A 19,930-nucleotide genomic window follows, 5' to 3' on the forward strand; every position below is an offset into this window, starting at 1 on the left:
TCCCGGCACCGTAGCTGGCCCGCGACGCTGCGGTGAGCCAGAACTGTTTGGATTTGTTTCCTCACTACGCCGTGAAAGCCCCGGACGGAGCTATCGACATCAAGGGACTATTTTTAAAGCCTGTTTTGATAAGTGAAGATTTTGAAGTGCTGTATTGTGGATTTTTATCGTTTTTGGTCTTGTCTTAAGTATATCTAAATATTGGATATTTTTCTCAACTGTTATGGTGTCCTTTTGTAGTGTTTACACTGTATTACTGTTGGTTTTGTGCAAATGCTTTACACACTGCCTCTAAGATAAGCCTGACTGCTCGTGCCAAGCTACCAAGGGGGTGAGCAGGGGTTATTTTAGGAGTGTAACTCCCTTACCCTGACTAGAGTGGTGGTTTCTGCCTGGCTTTGGCACATGCCCTAGCCTGCTAAAAATCCCATTTCTAACACTGTGTTATAGCTATTCTTTCATTATGTTGTGTATAAGGGCACATGTTGCCATGCAAGCCAGCTATCGCCTCAGAATGACAAAAAAGCTACCCCCCTCAACACAACACCAATAATCTTCTTTTTCTCATTCCACTTTGCTGTTGTGTGTTTATTACAGTAGCTCTCCTATAGAACTCATAAAAAATCAACACGTGCTTCAAACAAGCATTGGCAAAACCAATAGGTCAGGCAATGGTCACCAGCCTTTTTGGCTTTTGCAGTTCTTGTTGTGTTCTGTCACAGTTTGTGCAAAATGTTTTTTCTGGGGAAGCAGCTGGCTCTCATCAATCTAAAAACATCATTGACTAAAGGCAAAAATATTACAAAGCTGCAACGTGCCTGTCTCAAAACAAACCCCAACCAATACAAACTTCGCCTACAGAAAATTAACGGATTGTACAAGTCGGCTATCAAAAAAGTGAAAAAAAATACTATTCTGACAAAATTCAAAATGCTAAATGTACAAATAAAGCATTCTAAAAAATTCTCAATGTATTTTGCAAACCAAATTGCCTAGAAGCAGCTCATCCCTTTACTCAAGAGTTCACAGACAAACTGGCAAATCATTACGGGGACAAAGCAGGCACGGTGGACTCCTACTTAAACCAGAGACAAAGCATCGGTGCTAACCCTTTTAAAAAGCTACAATCCAACAATACTCTAACCCAGCCTCTCCGTTCCTTCCAACACATTTCACACTATGAATTTATGGACCTGGTCAAAGCAAGCAGGCCTGCTGGCAGCCCTTCTGACCCATGTCCACCGCAAACCTTCAAGATAATTCTTCTAACAACCTCTGCTGCCACTCCAGTAAGGAGAATCATTAACAACTTCTTAACTACTGGAATATTTCCAGAAGAACTCAAAAAGCCATACATACGCCCATTACTGAACAAACTTGGAACAGCTGAACCCTGACAACTACAGACTGATTTCAAATGGTTCTTTCCTGGGCAAACTGATAGAAAGAGTAGCTTTCACCCAGATGTCACAATTCATTGAAGAGAATGCTATATTTTCAGACTTCCAAATGGGATTCTGTCCAGGAACAGGCACAGAATCTGCCCTCCTTGCCATCTGGGATGATCGGAAGAACACAGTTGACTGCAATGGGGTTGCTGCGCTACTTCTCTTGGAACTCTAGACTCCCTTTGACACAGTTGACTATGACACTCTGATACAAAGACTCCACAAAGCTGGCATAGAGAGGACTGCTCTAGACCCGATTACGTCCTACTTTTGCAACAGAACTAAGTCTTCCATACCCCACCTTTCTCGTTCATGCCAGACTTCACAAAAGCAGGGGTTGCTCAAGGCTCCATTATCTCACCCATGCTTTTCAACATCTACATGAAGTCATTACCGGCATTGATCAATCAATTTCACATCATGTGCTATAACTATGCAGATGACACGCAAATACTCATTCAACTGCAGTGGCCCAAAGATATTAGAAACCCCCCAATTTTCAGCTTCCCAATTGATGACGTGTAGCCATCTCAAATCGAATGCTTCCAAAATGGAAATACTCACGTGTGGCAATTGGAAAGATTATGACCCACTCGTTATGTGGCCTGATGATCTGGGAACACCGCCTAAAATATCGAAGAAAGTAAGAAACCTCGGAATGACCATAGACTCCAAGCTATCAATTAATGCCCATGTGAACAAACTAGCAAGATCAAGCTTTGTTGCTATAAAACCTCTGCGACAAATCTTTCCCCATTTACGCCAACAGCATCTACCATAGATCACCTTTAACGACCATGAAAAGACTACAATGGATTCAATACTCAGCTGCCAGACTCTTCTTACCTATAAAACCACGGCACCACATCTCCACTGCCTTGAAAGCCCTGCATTGGTTACCGGGTGCCAGAATATCCACATTCAAGCTGCTTTGTATTACTTACAAAGCGATACATAGAACGGGACTGCTCTTCATCAGGAATAAAATCACCAAACGCATTCAACAAAGGAACCTCCACTCTAGAGTGGCCCCTCGCCTCAAAATCCCAAGATACTAGAACAAAACAATTGGTGGCACATCATTCTCTGTTCAAGCAGTCAAACTACGGAACTCTTCACCCCCAACATAAGATCCACAGATAACCACCTTATCGTCAGAAAACTACTAAAGAATTGGCTCATCCCCACATAACCACCATAGGCAAACAGATACATATACTGCATATCTCTCTGTATATAAGCATTTATTTGTACTATAGATATGTACCTATATATGTGTATTGCTTTGTATAAATGTGTAGAATATGTATGTTTAAAAAAATTATTGTATATAGATGTTCATTAGTTCTGCTTAACAAATGTATATATTACTGATAGTTACATTATTCTGTTTTTAACATGTATATAAGTGACTGCATAAATAACTAAATCTTTTTATCATAACTGTTTATCTACAATTGCTTCACTATTGATCTTCAATACAAATATATATGTGTATATAAAAAAAAAAAATATATATATTTTTTTTTAAGTACAACAACACTTGAAAGCCAGAGTTTATTTAATGCATCTTTAATCTCATATACTATCTTCCTTTATGCACCTATATACTTTCCATATACTTATGGTTCTATATCTTTATCACTTTTGGATCTATATATTTATTACTTTAACTTATTTATTACTTTTCTTCTAACTCAGCATATCTAATGCACTACCCTATTTTCACCCTATACTGCTCTCAATATATCCTCCAGCTCAACTCTGACTAATCTCAAACCTCTTTCTACTACTCTTTCCAATGTACTAGCCTTTTTCTCACCCTATGCCTCTATCAATATATCCATTACCTCCACTCTCTCATTCATCGCAAAGCCCATACCACTACTATGATCCCCCAAATAACCCTTTTGAGACTCTTCCCTACTCCATCTCTCCTTGCATCATCTAATACCAATTTTCACTATTCCGATCCCCCAAAACAAGCCATTTAAAGCCCCCCCTCTGACTATTCCCCCTCAACTTCCCTTTTACTCATCCCCCTCCACCTCCGTTTAACTCACCCCAAGTCTCCTCCTACTGCTATGAGCTCCAAAACAAAAAGAAAACAACAAAAAAATCGAAATCTATCCCTCCACTACCCTTTTCATGCTCCATTGGCTGGATGCAAATTTTTGAAAGACACAAAAGACTAACAGATAGATAGATAGAATTTCATAGATAGATGGATAGATTGTATAGATGGGTATATAGAGATTTATAGATAGAATTGTATAGATAGTGTTGTGTGTATATATAGATAGATCAATATGGATAGTTAGATAGATAGGGCTGTATAGATAGATATATATTTAGGGCTGTATAGATAGATATTGTTCATTAGGTAGATTGGGGTGTATAGATAGATAGGGTTGCATAGATAGATAGATAGATAGATTTGCAAAATGGGGCCTGCTCAAGTAATGGGTCCGCATTTGAGCTCAAATTGGAACCAAACACCCCATTGTAGCACTTGACTCTCATAGGGTAGCGTTGCAGAGCAGTCCAAGGTTGACTCAAGGGAGGTGGTGTTGGCTAGTAATCACCATTCACAGATACACCGTAATAACACTCAATAAATGATTGTTGAATCTGTGCTTTTTCTTTTGAAAAAGGAAAAAGTACATTTATTACACACACTCACACATTACTCAATACTATGCAGCAGTTTACAAATATACACAAGCTGATGGAAATGCGTTTGGATGACATTGCATAATCATTCTTATCCCTCCCAAAGGGTGGTCTAGATCTACAAATCATGTCAGAACCTTCACTTGCATTAAAAATGCAATAATGGAGGAACACTTTGAATGAACACACTTACTATTGGCAATAAAACATGTTTACTGGACCTGAGTGGTTGTCAGCATCATTACTTCCTTTTTTTAAATTGAATTTTGAATCATAAACATGCAACAATCGCTTTTTCCTAGTCCATCAGTGGCATGATTAGCATGTTACATGTTTACACATCCCAGTGATGCAACACAGTTTTTTACGCAGAGAGGTGTAGCTGATAATTGCTGATACATCGATACCCTGTGATACAGTTTGAGCACATCTAACCCTCCGTACCTGCAAGTATTTCATCTTGGTTGCGTGGCATATACATATGTCACTTTAGGTCACAAGCGCATAAAATAATACATTTAATGGTCAGAGACGATCAGCCAGGTGAAGCATACAGCTCCTGTAATCACAGAGCAATGCCCTGCGGTCAAGGGCGTGCCGTGTTGCACAGGTTATTTCTATTGCACTTCACCATGCTGGGAGCGGAGCCAGCAAGTAAACGGAGACCAGATATCTTTTGGGTGGGATCCGACCTGCATGAGCTCCTAATAGCATGTCAGTTGTTCATTACAATATGCCACATCTTTTAACCAGGTTTTTATGTATGGGGTTGCCCCATTCCCCTAGTGCATAGCCACCTGTCGCTTTGCCATCAGGAGTAGCATCGCTATGAGCCCTCTTTTTGTCGTGGGAATGTCATGCACATATCCCAGTATCGCCACCAGTGGCGATCTCGGCAGCTGCTGACCAGGTATGTCCTCTGTGTCTGGTCACCTCCACCCAGAACTCGGGCACACGTGGGCAGTCCCACACTATATGTAGAAAGGTTGCTACAGGTGTTCCACATCGCCAGCATCTAGTGTCGGGCCGTAGTCCATGCGGTGTAATTGAACTGGGGTGCGATATATACGGTGTAGGAACTTAAAGTTTGTTAGTCTGAAGCGTTTGTTCGGGGAGAGCTGGTCGAGTTGGCCGCAGCAAAAAGTCCATTGAGTGTCTGGGATAGGAGACCCTAGCTCTTGGTTCCAGACGTTGCGTGATCTAGGGGTAAAATTGGATGCAGGCTGCAATGGCAGACCTGGGACATGTTTTAAGGGACTACTTAAATGGGTGGCACAGCACGTGCTGCAGGCCCACTATTAGTATTTAATTTACAGGCCCTAGGTATACGCTATAGCACTCGACAAGGGACTTAAAAGTAAATGAAATATGCAATTTAGGTGTAAGCCAATATTACAATTTTTAAAGGAGAGGACAAGCTCTTTACCACTGGCTAGCAGTAGTAAAGTGTATTGAGTTCAAATTCAGCTAAAATAGGAGGGGTGAAGACAACATGTTTGGGGGAAGACCACCCTATGGTTGTCACATGTCTAACACTGTGTATTATATATTAAATCCGATTTGTAGACTCTTATCCTCCAGATTTTTAATTCCCTGTCATCAGATTCTCCTAAGTGTCCATAAGCAGTAGAATGTCTTCAAGCATGTGCAGGTTCCCCAGAACACCATTTTTAAGAAACGATTTCCAATGAAAACACCCCTATACCTAATTTTCTTTGAGCAGTTTGTTTGACTGTGGCGACAACCCTCTGAACTTTTCTTAAAATACAGTGGTGACTAGTTATGCTAAAACTTATTGGTCTCTCTTTAATTGGTGGCCAAATAGGCTTTTTCTTTTGGATTTATTCTTAGTGCAGATTACACATGACTAAGTTTCTCAAATCTGCATTTAATATATTACATTCTATTACGGATGTGCACACCTTAATAAGGTCCAGTTTTTTGTGAGCATACTTCTACATTACGTAGCTTGGTTGGATCCATTTTTGGGTATGGCTATTGTAATAGGTAATGGATGTCAATATGCTGCCTCTTTTTACATGTCTTGATATTTTGGTATTTTGTGTCACGTCTTCCATATTTTTGGTAAAAGTATTTCGACAGGGCTACTGTGAAATTGTGTGTTTTAAAAAACGGAAAAATAAAGTAAAAAAAAAATATTTCAATGGAATTCCTTCATTTGTTAGAAAAATTGGGACCCAGGAGTGTTTGGCTCTGATATTTGGAAAAAACTGCAGCATGCAGGTTTGTTATACTTGATGATAACTACAGCCTGACTTCTTATCGTGATTGAGATTTGGACAGACCCAGATGCTAGAAGTGGTTGAGAATAGTCACTGCTAAATGTTTAAAAGACTGTTCAATCTTACGTTTCAGGAGTATTGGCAAACAGAAGGATGTATTTTGATTTAGCAAGGTTTAACAGAACTTCTTCTAAACACCAATCTCAACCCCTTCCGGAACTCAATGTTAGGGTTCTTCAAAAATGGCGCCTGTGTGCATTAACACAACTGTTAAAAACTGATTATCAAAATGATTTCTCCTGGATTCCAAGGGTACTGCCATTTTCTGTTTGTATGGACCTTTCAATGAATTGTTTCATTAGGCACACATTTGAAACGTTATAACAATGTAGGAGAAGTCATTTGCAATTTCTGCGCAGATTATTATTGAGTAACAAGCCTTGTTATAGTCCTGAAATATCCACCATAGTATACCATGTATGGCTGTCCATTTCCCCACTGCTTTCAACTAAAGTCCATACTACGTGCTTTGAAGGTACAGCATTTCTGGGCAAAATGTGCAACAACCCAGTAAATTAAATAATGAATTGCAGTTTTAAAACTATTCTTATTTTACATATTCACTATTATTCCAAAGTAGATGATTTTATTAAGCAATTCTAATAAAAGAAGCTAACAATCAGAGTGCAAATCAGAATGAAGTAAGCATGATAATTTAACACAGCACTGTCAATTGAAGTTAAGTTGTTGCTTTTCCAATATTTTATGTTTGATCCATGGCTAAGAATTTGAGAAGGAAAAAACACGTTCATTGTTATCTTGCGTTAGCTATACTTTGATTGTACTTGTGTTTTGTCCATACTTTGTTTGAGGTCATATTTTATTTAATATCTTGATGTTATACATCATGTGTTTTTTTTCTTTCAGGGAACTGCTTGGATCCAAACGTAGAATTACAGATATTAAACCTTTCGGGTAACAGACTATGTTCTTTTAAGGTATGCAGTTTGTAGTTTATGGCATTTGCGCATCAAATAACTTATCTAACCAGTTCATTCATAACTAATTAAAAAAGAATATTGGTCTGTAATTTCAAATATTTATCCATTGTAATGACGATCAAATCCGTTTTGCTGTGATTTTATTCAGGCCCTCCTCTTTGGTGGTTTTAAAAAACAACAGCCATTCAGCAGCCACAAAATATTGATTCTAAGTCAGATATGTGAAGCAATTCAATAGCTGTGCTTTAATCCAAATAATGGGATAAGGAGTGATGAATCTATAGTGGTTGTATAAAAGAAGTGCAAGACATGCTCTTAATATGATCTTTCTACACACAGATGTTTTTCATTTTAAATAGTTCAGTTTCCTCAAATTCGTTTAGCGAATAATGTCAACTTTCTTTCTTGCTAAACATTTAGGTTCAGTAATTCTGATGCCTCTTATTTAGTTTTTTCATCCTTGGATTATTTTCTTAGTTTCTGCTTTTGTCATAGCTAAGTATGGAATGTTGAAGGAACTGGAGCAGGGATTCCTAGAACTAAGGGACAGGGCACTATGTGCAGTGTACTCATGTGGTCAGTGTTGCAGCTGGTATTAAGCAGAGAAAGAATTAAATCAAAAGAAGGGAATGCTGAATTAATATTATTGGTCAAGTGTTGTCAGATTTTGGAGGAGGTATAATGAAGTCATAAATGCATTCGGAGGAACTTGTTGTAAATGCATACATTGGAGAAATGTGTGAATTGTAAAATAGGCCTAGGTGTAGAATAGTAGGATAGTGCTACCATTTGTATGGTCCTGAGGTGGTTTTCAAGTCTGAGCACCCATTCTGGTTCTAGGATTCTCTTCAATTGTATTCAGGGTGTTTAATTCCATTGTATTTTGTTGTCTTTGTTATGATTTAGTAGTGAAGTCAGGTTCCTTTTATTTGATTTTTTTTGCTTTAAACAAAAGCAAAAACAAATTGCAATAGGAGTTAGTTCAATTGCCAAATATAACTAAACTATTTCTAAACATTACAATTGTATTGCACACTCAAAACACATTTTTAAAAATGTTTAAACCTTAAGAGTCTGTGATTTTATGTTGCTGGTAGACACATTTCAGTACATCTCTAATTGTCTTTTTATTTACAACTTGAAATACTTTTAGGAGATAACATCACAGCAGATGTAAAAGCCCTGGGCAAATAAGAGCTATGTGAACAATATCCTATATAGCAGCCTCGCTCATTTCCATACATGTTTCTCGTTCTGTTAGCTGTCAAGATTAACTTGGAACAGTAATCCACATGTTCTCACATTTTTTTTTTAAAAGCCACAGGTAAGATTATTTCGAAATATATGTTCGTTCTAAACTCACAAACAGTGGAAACAACTGTTTCTAACCTCTCCTTTTTACTGTGTTTCAAATCCTCCTGAAACTATGAATCTTAGTCGTCACTTTAGATTCTGATTTGCAAGTGGCCTAATGTTCCAGGTGTCCAGAGAGTTCCCAAGTTGAAGCAAATTAATTAGGGATATATTGAACATTTTTCTTATATTTTAGCCATACTAGTTTGACTTACATAACTAGTTACACGTGTCTACTCCTATTGTATTCACCAATGAACATTTCAAAGTTTTCCCTCTTGTTATTTTGAAATAAATTGCCAGAGCGTTGCTAAATACCCCAGGTAGACCCACGTCTAACTGCAATCCTAAGTAGAGAGAAATCTTTCCAAGATGTCTGTATTATATTTCATTACATAGATCATAATTTCTGGGCATTGTATTTGGTTGTGATTAATTCTAGGTGGTTGGGCATAAATCCTGGGCCCAGCATAGAACAAACATGCCCTGTTTTTATTATACTTGTTTCTTTATTGCTTCAAGTTTAAAAAACAATGATAAGTCTGCATGTATTTCATTATTAAGAAAACAGAACTGTTTCTAGGCAAGTATGGAAGAAGCTCTCTATGTCACTTGCATTGTGAAGCCAATATGTATCAAAAAGATCCTAAAAATGATTCTGCAAGTCATTTCTTGTATCTTGAAAGAGAAATGGGAAGTTTTTTTAATTAGATTTATTCACATGATTTTAGTCTCTATAAAAGAGAGCTTAATTTTCCCAAGGCTGTGTTGAGAATGGGGAGCGTTAATCACTTCTGATGATAGTGAAAGGGGAGTGGTGGTGTTAACCACTAGAGAAAACCGATAGAAGGTGGCAGCCTTGGTAAACGGTTGAGTCCTGGAATTTCCTTGAGATCCAAGGAGTATGGAGGTATATTTTGGTGTTTATGAATTCAATCTTTAATTGCTCAAATTTTCTGATTGTTGTGTTTTGTTCTGTTTGGTTTTGTTTAGTAATGGATCATCATGGTAGTTGTACCAGCATATAAATGCTTGGGTAGAACTGAATTACGTATTGTTTCGTAATGGTTCATGTTGAATAGTGTCCAGCTAGATCCCACCATAGATCTGTGTTGTTCACTGTGTGTATGGATGTCTGATGAAGGAGTGTGCCACTCTGCTTTGGTGCGTTTTAGTACATTGCTGGGCTTATGGAGGTTTTGCATTCAGAAGGCAGCGCTCTATGGCATGCATGTGTATATGATATATTTAAGTTTACATGTTCTGAAGAGTTGATATGCAGGCGATGAGAGGATATTCATGTGCTGTTGATGGACAGTGTTTGGCCAGTGCTTTAGGTCTGCTTTGCGCACATGATAGTGTCTAGTTGAGTGTCTAATATGCTCTGTTGGTGAACATCAAAGCATGAGTACATCTTGCTATGATTGTTCTTGTGAGATAAGAACACCTTTCTCACTCATTGCTCTCATTTCCTAGTGTGCACATGATGCAAACATGTGTCTCTAATGTGTTCTGCATGTGTAATGGGAAATACTAAGATAGCTTGATGTTGATGTGCAGTCCAGATGTTTAGCCAAGTGTGGCTTTGGTACTATATTCTGTGCATGGTAATGCCTAGTGTTGTATCTAATTGTTCTTTTTGAGTGGGGTGAAATATAAATATATCTAGATGTGCTGTTTAGGTTGTTGAAACCTTAGCTGTTTAGGTGGATTATCGAAATTTGAAGGAACAGTATGTGGTTGCTGGGATTACAGTGAACTTCTCTCCCTGTGTTTGCAGTAGAAAACATGGTGGCTGCATATGGGGCCTCCTACACAACAGAGAAATACAGCTACCTAATTTGAATTTGAGGCAGGACAGAGACTGGAGTTTCGGGTAGCTACCAGAGCTGCAGCAAGTATGCAGCAGGGGGCAACTCAATAGAGCCTGCTGAGAGTTGTGAGAGTGAGAGGCCTTTGACAGAGTGGAATAGAAGGGAGGCAGTTACTCCTGAATACTCTGTATCACCACATATGGTAGGGATTTTCTTTTTCCTATGTTGAGTAAAATAATTTATGCGAATAAATTTGATTTATGTATATCACTTTGACTGGAAGATTTATGGAGACTGCTCACTTCTGAGCATCTACAAGTAAGTCACAAAGTTGTTTTTAATAAAAACCCATGTGCATTCCAAAGGGGACAGTAATATGATTGAGATTTTATTAATAATAGTTTTATGAGTACATTTTACTCGTATAAAAGCAGAATATTTTGTCCACATGTACAGAAAAATATTATTCCCTATCTATAGGAAACCTTCATTTTGAGAATTCATCTGTACAAGTAGCTTAAAATCAAGAGTAATAGCACTAAGCAGTTGCAAACAATTAATATGTTATGTGATCAAAAAGCTCCTGTTCTAGCTAATCAATCTGTTGAAATTATTATTTATAAATAAATTAATATTTCCAAGTAACTAAAATATTAGACACAGTAATGTCATACATACCTACATAGATGGCGTCTGCGGGGGATGAGAGCCACACTGATGACAAACATCATCTGTTACTCAGTTCTTACCATATCCCTCAGATAGGGTCCCATGTTTTAAATAAATGCCCAAGACTCTTACTGGGGCAGTGGCAAATAGGAGTTTGCACACTGGGCACAATTTTCTGACCAACTCTTAATGAGGGTCTGTACAGTAAGCCAATTTATTTATGACCATCACTTATCAATTTTATGAGGATTATTTTCTTAGCAACCATAATTTAGTAATGGCTTTACATACATTGGTATTCAAAATCTTAATACAAACATGTATTTAGTTGTTCCAATAGCTAAACATTTTGTGATTTTCTGACAGTATTAGCTAATTCACCTATATTTTGTCAGACAGATTGGACTGGACACAAACATGAATGAGATTTAGCGAAGAAGTGCAGCCTTACAGGAGTGTAGTAGTGATGGGGGATACATGTATAACATAGCTGTCCAAAGTTATTGTCATTCTACCTACTTCACTTATAAACAGAAGAAGCAAAATTATCACATATATCCAATTATCTACATAAAACCATACAATTACACTGCCAGCTCTTTCTGTGTATTCTTTCTTTTGTTATTTTATCTAAGGAATTTGTAACTTATTTTAACTGCTTCACCAACTTTCAGGTCTAGATGTTTGATACCCATAAACATAGACTGCAGTATCTCAAATACAGATGTGTGCTATCTGAAAATCCCTTTTTGATCTTTTCTATGCCAGATGGTGCCAAATAACGATTAGACCACACAATTATGTATTTCTTCTGACCTCCTTGTTTCTACTGTCCTTCTCCCTACCACTTGCACAAACATTTTCCCCTGCTTATGTTTGATGACCTGATCGCTCCCCTTTGTGGTGTGTGACCTTCCCTCCTTGTCTTGTCATTAATTATCTCTAGTGCATTTATTGGCGTTGTTCAAACTGCACATCACGTGTGTTAGAAGGCCTTCCCTCACATTTATTGCCTTTAACATTTTCATTGTGCAGGTCTGTATATTTCTTCTCATTCACATGTTAAATGGCCTTCTTTAATGCTTGTGAACTATGGCATTTCCATCTTACATGTGTCCACTTGTTTTACTCACACTCCTTCATGTATCCTTTAGAGACCTCCATTTCTGCCATGCTAGTTTCCCATTCTCTTCTTGATGTGCCAGAAGGCCTCTCTCCCCTTTTTACTTATGATGGGCTTTACCACCTAGAACCTAATTATGACTGCCCCAGTATTTTAGTGATGTAGTATTGTCCAGGGAAATAGTGATACCATAGAGTGCAGCATTTGCCCAGGTTGGTACTAGTGCACCATCCCAAGATGAGGAGATCGCAGTATTGGAGTTTGTGATCGCTATAACCACATGTGCAGCTCTTTCTGTCCTGTTTCCACATGCATATTGTAGCAGGTTTTTCATGGCAAAATAAACACTGAAAGAGCATTTTGGAAGAGGGGTAAATCCACAATACTTGTAATCACAATTCAGGAGCAAACGTTGTGCCTGAATGACTATTACCAGAGCACCTATAATGAGCCCCTCTAGTCATGTTGGTTAGGCTTCCTTCTTCCGACTTCAAACACTTTTTGCTATGGTGAAGTAAAACATCTTGTCATTAATTGGATACCTAAAACAATGTAAAGATAAATCTAGTATATGAAAGAAACCCTAATGCCTCCATCATCGAACCTTCTCTGGCCAAATTTTATAAAAAATATGTGCCACCACAAGCTCAACCATTATCTGTTTTAAAGACGGCTTTGAAGTTTGTGAGATTGAAGGAGGAGCTTATTTACAGGGAGACTCCATTTTTGGTGAGGTATCTGACTTTTTGAGTAAAATTGTGTATGTAATTTTAAATTTGGTATCTTCCCATGCTTATATATTTTAACTAATGCATCACCCTGAAAGATATTTCTTAAAACTATTTTTATTCCATGAGTGTAAAAAAAATTGTACTAGCTAATTATATTTCATGTATGAATAAATTTCAATTATTCATGGGTAGTTTGAGTGTCTGTATGTGTGTCCTGTTGTATTCTTAATTCATTAGATGTATTATATTTCTTTCAGGAGCTGACAAATTTAGCTAGGTTGCCAAACCTTAAGGATTTGGGTCTAAACGATCCACAATATAGCTCAAATCCTGTGTGCCTTCTCTGTAATTACGCTACACATGTTTTGTATCATATGCCTCATCTTCAGAGACTTGACACATTTGATGTGGACCATAAATCAATAAGGGATCTAGCAGAGGTAAGTACTGTGCCATATTTTAGCTTATGTTGTTATTGTTTTAGCTCCTCTTGCATCTGTTCTGAAAGTGTGAACCCTGTCACTTATTGGTAGTCTATAAAGAGGTTCAGAAGTAAAATAAAATGAGGGCAAGGCCAAATAGTGTAAGATGTTTCCTCATGACCGCTCTTTAAATCAGCTAAAACAGACATTTCAACAATACACCTTTTCTAATCTATTTAGCAATTCGTTAACAGTGACAGATTTAAAGCGTATGAAAATAGTATTGTAAATCATCTTGTGTATAGTAAAAAATGTGTCAGTTTTAAATGCTTGTGGTTGTGATATTGTTCAACAATGTGGGAACAGATATCAAGCAGAAAGTTATGTATATGACCACAAACGCAAGTGCCAGCTGAACTACAACAAAATGAGTGCCTTACTGTCCCTGCTCTGTGTTTGTTACAGTTGTCATAAAGTGATGGGCCTTCTAAGTACTGCCTTCCATTGGTTGTCCAGGACATTTGGAGGAGGGTGCATTATAAAACAGAGCACTAAGATTTGTGCATCAGGATCGATGGGGTACAGGGACACAAGACAACACACAAGTAAATTGCTATTCTCACTAGTGAAACTTTAACAGGAAGATTGTGAAAATAGCAAAATAAGCTACCGTACATTGAGGCTGCAACCAATGATAATTTAACAAGTATTGTCAAAGCTAATAGGTCTGGCATTGGCCGCCAGCCTTTTGGCAATTCTTGTTTTGTTTTGTCATGGTTTTTGCAAAAACTGTATAGTTCAGGAAGCTGACTAGCCCTCATCAAATCTAAAGAAGAAAACAAAAATGGCTAAAGGCAAAAGTGTTTTTCTGGTCTAAAAAAAGCACCGATTACCATGGTACACCTGGCTCTGATGGGAACTGCCCTGTATGTGGATGTGCCCCTTGTGAAAGGGCAGCATGCAGTAACTCATAGTGAAGCCAGTCAATGTCTGGAGTGGGCTAACATTGCCCTTTGATGCAGGCTGGAGTAGTTGGAAGACAAATGTGAATGACACATTCACAGACTAATGGATAAAGTCTGGCTGAACGCCCCTATAAGCAACTATGTTATAAATTATTCTAGTAAAAGCAAAAGGTCTCCGGCTAACGCATACATAAAAAAAGTAATTGTTCTGACATTGACTGCTAACCTCGCCTTTGAGAAAGAAGGCAAGAAAGAAGCGAAAGATGGAAAGAAAAAAGAAAGGAAAAAGGAAGGAAGGAAGGCAGACAAAAAAGGGAGGAAGATGGTCAAAAGGAATTCTGGAAGGCAAAAAGAAAGGAAGGAAGGGAGGTGTGCTAAACAGGGAAGGAAGGAAGGAAAAAAGAAAGTAGGGAATAAGGAAAGAAAAATGAAAGAAAGCAAAAAAGGAAAGACGACAAAAGAAATAATGAAATAAGGGAGGAAATATAGGAAGAAAGATGGCAAAAAGAAAGGAGGGAAGAAAGAAAAAGAAAACGGCAAAAAAGCTAGAAGGAAATAAGCTAAGAAATGCGAAAACTAAAGAAAAGTAGAAATAAAGAATGACAGAAGGAAAGGAAAAGAAAAGAAGGCAAAAAAGCAACAAAGGAAAGATGAAAAAAGGAAGAAGAAGGAAACAAAAAGGAAAGGAGGCAAAAAAGAAAGGAAAGCAGAAGAAATAAGGAAAGAAAGAAAAAGTAAAGAAGGCAAGAAAGAAATGAGCAAAAAAGGAAAGTAGCAATGAATGAAGAATTAAGGTAGAAAAGAAAGAAAACATAAGGAAATTGGGCAAAAAAGAACAAAGGAAAGAAAGAATAAAAGACAGCAAAAGAGAAAGAAAAAAGAAGGAAATGAGGAAAGAAGAAGGAAAAAATTAAGGAAAGAAAAAAGAAGGAATGAAAAATGAAAGGAGGCAAAAAAGAAAGCACAAGAAGGAAAGCGGAAGAATGGAAGAAGGAAAGAAGGTACAAAAGAAAGAAAAAAGAAAAGGTGAAGGTGAAAAAATGAATGAAAAAAGAAAGGAAAAGAGAAGGAAAGAAAAAGAAGGCAAGAAAGAAGAAAAGGAAAAACATGAAAGAAATTTGGAAAGAGAAAAGAAGGTAGGAAAGAGGGTTAATGGTTTAAAATATTAGATACTAAAGCCCAAATTACACCTCACCCATGTTTAAAAAAACTGTTAGAAGAGTTCTGCAAATTAAACACCGCACAGTTTGGTTTCCTCCTGGGAAAAGTTTATCAAAGAACCATTGGTGAAACTGAACACAATATGGTATGCTGTGAAATAGCAGCAGTCCACTTCAAAAGGAATTTACAACGGCATTGAAAGGAGACGAGAACTGATAAAGCTGGAATGTGCCCTGTACTAACTTCAGATGCATTCTGCTATCACATAAGACAACACTGGGACTAAAGGGAACTCCTTGTGTGTGGATGTGCGCCTTGTGAAAGAGCTAAATGCATTCACTCAAAGTGATGGTAACCAGAGGTTTAAGAAACCCACTGCCCCATGTTGTGTGCTGTAGTGGGATGCAAAACGGAAATGACACAGCAACAGACCAACGGGTGAATAGAGGTGGCTGAAAGTCCCTTTAAGTGTGTATTATAGTAAAATCAAATGTTCTTGGCTAACACCAGACTTAAAAAGTGCTGTCTTAATGGGCGTGGCCAATTGTGTTGCACTTTACAAGCTCGTACTTGCATTCAGCTTTTACTATTCGCAATCATAAGCTATGTGAACTGTAATTTTTTTGCCTCGACTGATATACTGTATACTTAGGATGACTGTTCTGCATCAAAATATTTCCATTCTGTTTCTGTTCTTACAGTAGTAGTTAACATAAAATGACTATAGAAAAACATTGTCTGTTTTCCTGAGATATTTGTGCTCTGCATACCTCCGGTCAGGGCTGCAGTGTGCAGCAAACAGGTTAAATATTTTTTTGCATTGCAACAAACTCTGATGGAAATATTATATTACTGGGGTTCCAAAATAAGGTATGCTATAGATTGCTACAGAAAACGTAAACATCTTGTCCCAAAACAGACACTGGTGAAACCAAAATGTTTTTTTAAAACATTCTGCTCCCGTTTGATGCTGCTAGATTTATTCTTTTGCTTAACAGGTTAATCTTGCATTAATTGGTGGCAATCAGTATTATTCACAAAAACATATAAAACGTAAATCTTTCAGCTTGCAACCGACTTGCGCGATCAGTCATACATTGCTTCGTAAGTGATGCATGCCTGAGGAGGGAAGAAGACATGAATTATAGACTTTTAATATTGTTATCAGTGCACCTATTAATAAAGTATATAGACTCAAAAAGTGAAGATGTGCGCTGGTAAATTGAAATTGTTCTTAACATATTTACAGAAAATGCTCAATATGCTACATTGTCATCCTTGCAGCGGAGCAAAAGAATAAAAAGAAACTGAAGAGATGCTCAAGATAAAAAACATTCAAACAAGACTGTAAATTTATAAAGTTGCAATATATAGGAAAAAAATTATCTATATCTGTCATAGCATGTAAGCTTACAGTATAAAACACCTTGAAACAGACATACCAACTGAATTAAAAAAAAATCAGTGTGATAAGGAAGCGGGGTCTTGGAGTGGGCAGTTACTCTTGCAGAGAAGTACCTAGGAGGCATTTCTCACCCCACCCCAAGCCCCCTTCTCCAAAAAAGTGAAAAAAAAAGCTTGCTGAGGCTGCTGCCGATGGCCTGGGGTGATTCACACCCCTTAATCGACATCGGCAGTTGAAAGTTTCCCAAAATTAGCTGAACATCCATTGTTTGTAGTGGTTTTCAGCTCGTTTTCCTTGCCGCCATGTGATATTGGCTCCTGACCAGGTGACCGTGTGACGATAGCCGATTCATGTGTCACAGGGTGTACTGAGTGTAATGAGGGTATACTGAGCTCGCAGCAGTAAACACATTTTTGGGAATATAGTGTAAGCTCATTTCCGCGGACCTTTCTGTTTCTGCCATTTGAGAAGCATGCGGCAACCTGATCCAATAAACAGGGAAATCATATATATTTTATATATATATATATATATATATTATATATGATTTCCCTGTTTATTGGATCTTTATTGGATATATATATATATATATATATATATATATAATATATATGATTTCCCTGTTTATTGGATCAGGTTGCCGCAGGAACACAGACGTGTTTCGGCAGTACAACTCCTAAAATTGTTTGCCACATTGGAGCTCCTTTTAAAATTAAACTACAATAAAAATAGCCAATATACCCTGCTAATAGCAGCACCTTTTCTTTAAAAACAAAATTTGGGACGACTTGCCACATATAATTATGAATACCGCACTATATTTTGCTTCAACAACTGTTGACCTTAAACTCTTGAGTAAGTCTTTTTTTTAAAGTCAAGTAAATACCGCTTTGTGCTTCTTCAATTGTCAATAAAACATTTGTTATTGCAGTGTTCCACAATACATCACATTGGTGTTTTCAAAAACTGGACTGGAATATATCACTAGTCCTGTGCTGCCTTCTACGAAATGAGCATTCAAAAAAGACTTTCATACCTGCCAAACCACCTTTCCTTTTTCTAGAGACTCATAATTGATTTATATGTTTATGATTTATATATATATATATATATATATATATATATATTCAATGAAAAACTCAAAGGTTAACGATAAGTTATAGTTGGGAAACCTTTATTTATTCTTTCTAAGCAAACACAAACATTACAAATTCTATAGTTCTAGTTATATCTTAATTTTATAAGTCACACACTTCTGTACACAGTCTGGTCACCTCACTCGCCACACTACATTAATTATAACTCTCAGTTAGAAATGGGGGTCTCTAGTTGGTAATAGTTTGCACCTTTGTCCAAGTAGGGACCCTTCTTCCTAGTCAGGGTAAGGGGGATACACTTCTAAAATAACCCCTGCTTACCCCCTTGGTAGCTTGACACGAGCAGACAGGCTTATCTCAGAGGCAGTGTGTAAAGCATTTGTGCATGCATACAGTAACACAGTAAAAACACTACAAATGGACACCACACGAGTTTAGAAAAATAAGTAAAACTTTATTTATACCAAACAAGACCAAAAATGACAAAAAAAATTCAACATACAATATTGTAACAATAGTTACTTTGCAAGATAACCTTTAAATTGTCAAAATAGCTGAAGAACACAGTTCCTCAGAGTCGAAGGCTCCGTCCTGGGCTACCGCGATGCTGAAAACGACAGAGTAGCAATTCCAGCTGACCTCGTCGGTGCGTGGTCAGCTAAAGCAAAGACAGACTCGAAAACAGTACCTTTCTTTTTACGGCCGACAAGATGGTACGAGCCAGTCGGGGTAACCGTCGCGGTTGCATTGCAAAAATGGAAGCGGTGCAGGGTGCGGTTTCCTCACAACGCAGTTCAGGCAATGGCTCGGTGATGATCATCCAGATGGGTTTGGTGAGGCCAAGGCTTACGGTACAGGGTGAGGCAGTGCTTGATGCGGTGCTGGCAGATTGGGGTGCAAGCGACATAGCCGGTTGATGTTCTGGTCGAGCAGCAACAGTTTCAGTGACGTCCATGCAGGGTGAAGCGAGGCGTTGCAGAATGCGCTGTCCACAGGACGCGGTGTGAGCAACGGCTTGGTGACGGACATCAAGATGGTGTTGGTGAGACCAAGGACACCCTGTGAAGTGCGGAGGTGCCTTCTACGGGGCCTTCAGGACCCGAAATCCTTCAACGGACTCGGTGACAGAGCAGATTGCCCTTTTCTTCTGCGGCGACTGAAACCAGTGGTTCCAGAGACAGTGCACAGAAGGATGGTGAGGTCTTTTCTGTTCCAGAGACATTGTGAACAGGGGCAAGCTCTACTTCCAAGCCCTTGTAGATACTGCTCAAGCAGGATAGACACACAGTTCCTCTCCTTGGCAAAAACAGCTACTACAGTCCAACCCCAGACAGCAGACAGTAAAGGGGAAGTACTCGTCCTCCAGTTTCTTCAAGCTCTGCTCCTTGGCAGAGGTTCCTCGTGAAGTCCAAAGTAATCTAAAGTTCAGGGGTCTGGGCTCCACCTTTTATAGTACAAAAGTCTTTGTTCTCTGAGGCAGAGAGTGTCTGTGCACAGCCAAAATCGGTTCTCTCCTCTCTGGTGTAGTTGCCTGGCAGGAGGTGGATACAGCATTGTCCAAGGCAGACCAGGCTCATTCAGGTGAGAAAGAAATCTCCTCCCCCTTACTCTAAATGCAACCCAGGCCTATTCGTCCCAGCCTTGACTCACCCTGGAAAGGCAGGACACTCCTCCATCCCCCCACCCCCACAAGTGGCTGTCTGATCAGAATGCACATCCTCAGCCCCTGCCACTCCAAAACCAGACAGTCAATACACAAACCTAGCAGAGTCACACAGGATAGCTACGCAAGAAAATACATATTTTCTAAAAGTGTTTTTTTCAA

The 19,930-nt window shown here is 38.4% G+C and overlaps 1 protein-coding gene across 1 annotated transcript in view; it reads left to right on the forward strand.

Moving 5' to 3' along the window:
- The window catches only part of LRRC9 (leucine rich repeat containing 9), a 597,819-nt gene that overhangs the window by 146,181 nt on the left and 431,708 nt on the right, over positions 1-19,930 (forward strand). The window contains exons 6-7 of the mRNA XM_085626156.1: positions 7,292-7,362; positions 13,313-13,495. Coding sequence (XP_085482282.1) covers positions 7,292-7,362; positions 13,313-13,495 — 254 coding nt within the window. The remainder of the gene's footprint in view (positions 1-7,291; positions 7,363-13,312; positions 13,496-19,930) is intronic.

The sequence above is a fragment of the Triturus cristatus genome, chromosome 9 (genome assembly GCF_964204655.1).
Source record: "Triturus cristatus chromosome 9, aTriCri1.1, whole genome shotgun sequence".
NCBI classification, from domain to species: domain Eukaryota; kingdom Metazoa; phylum Chordata; class Amphibia; order Caudata; family Salamandridae; genus Triturus; species Triturus cristatus.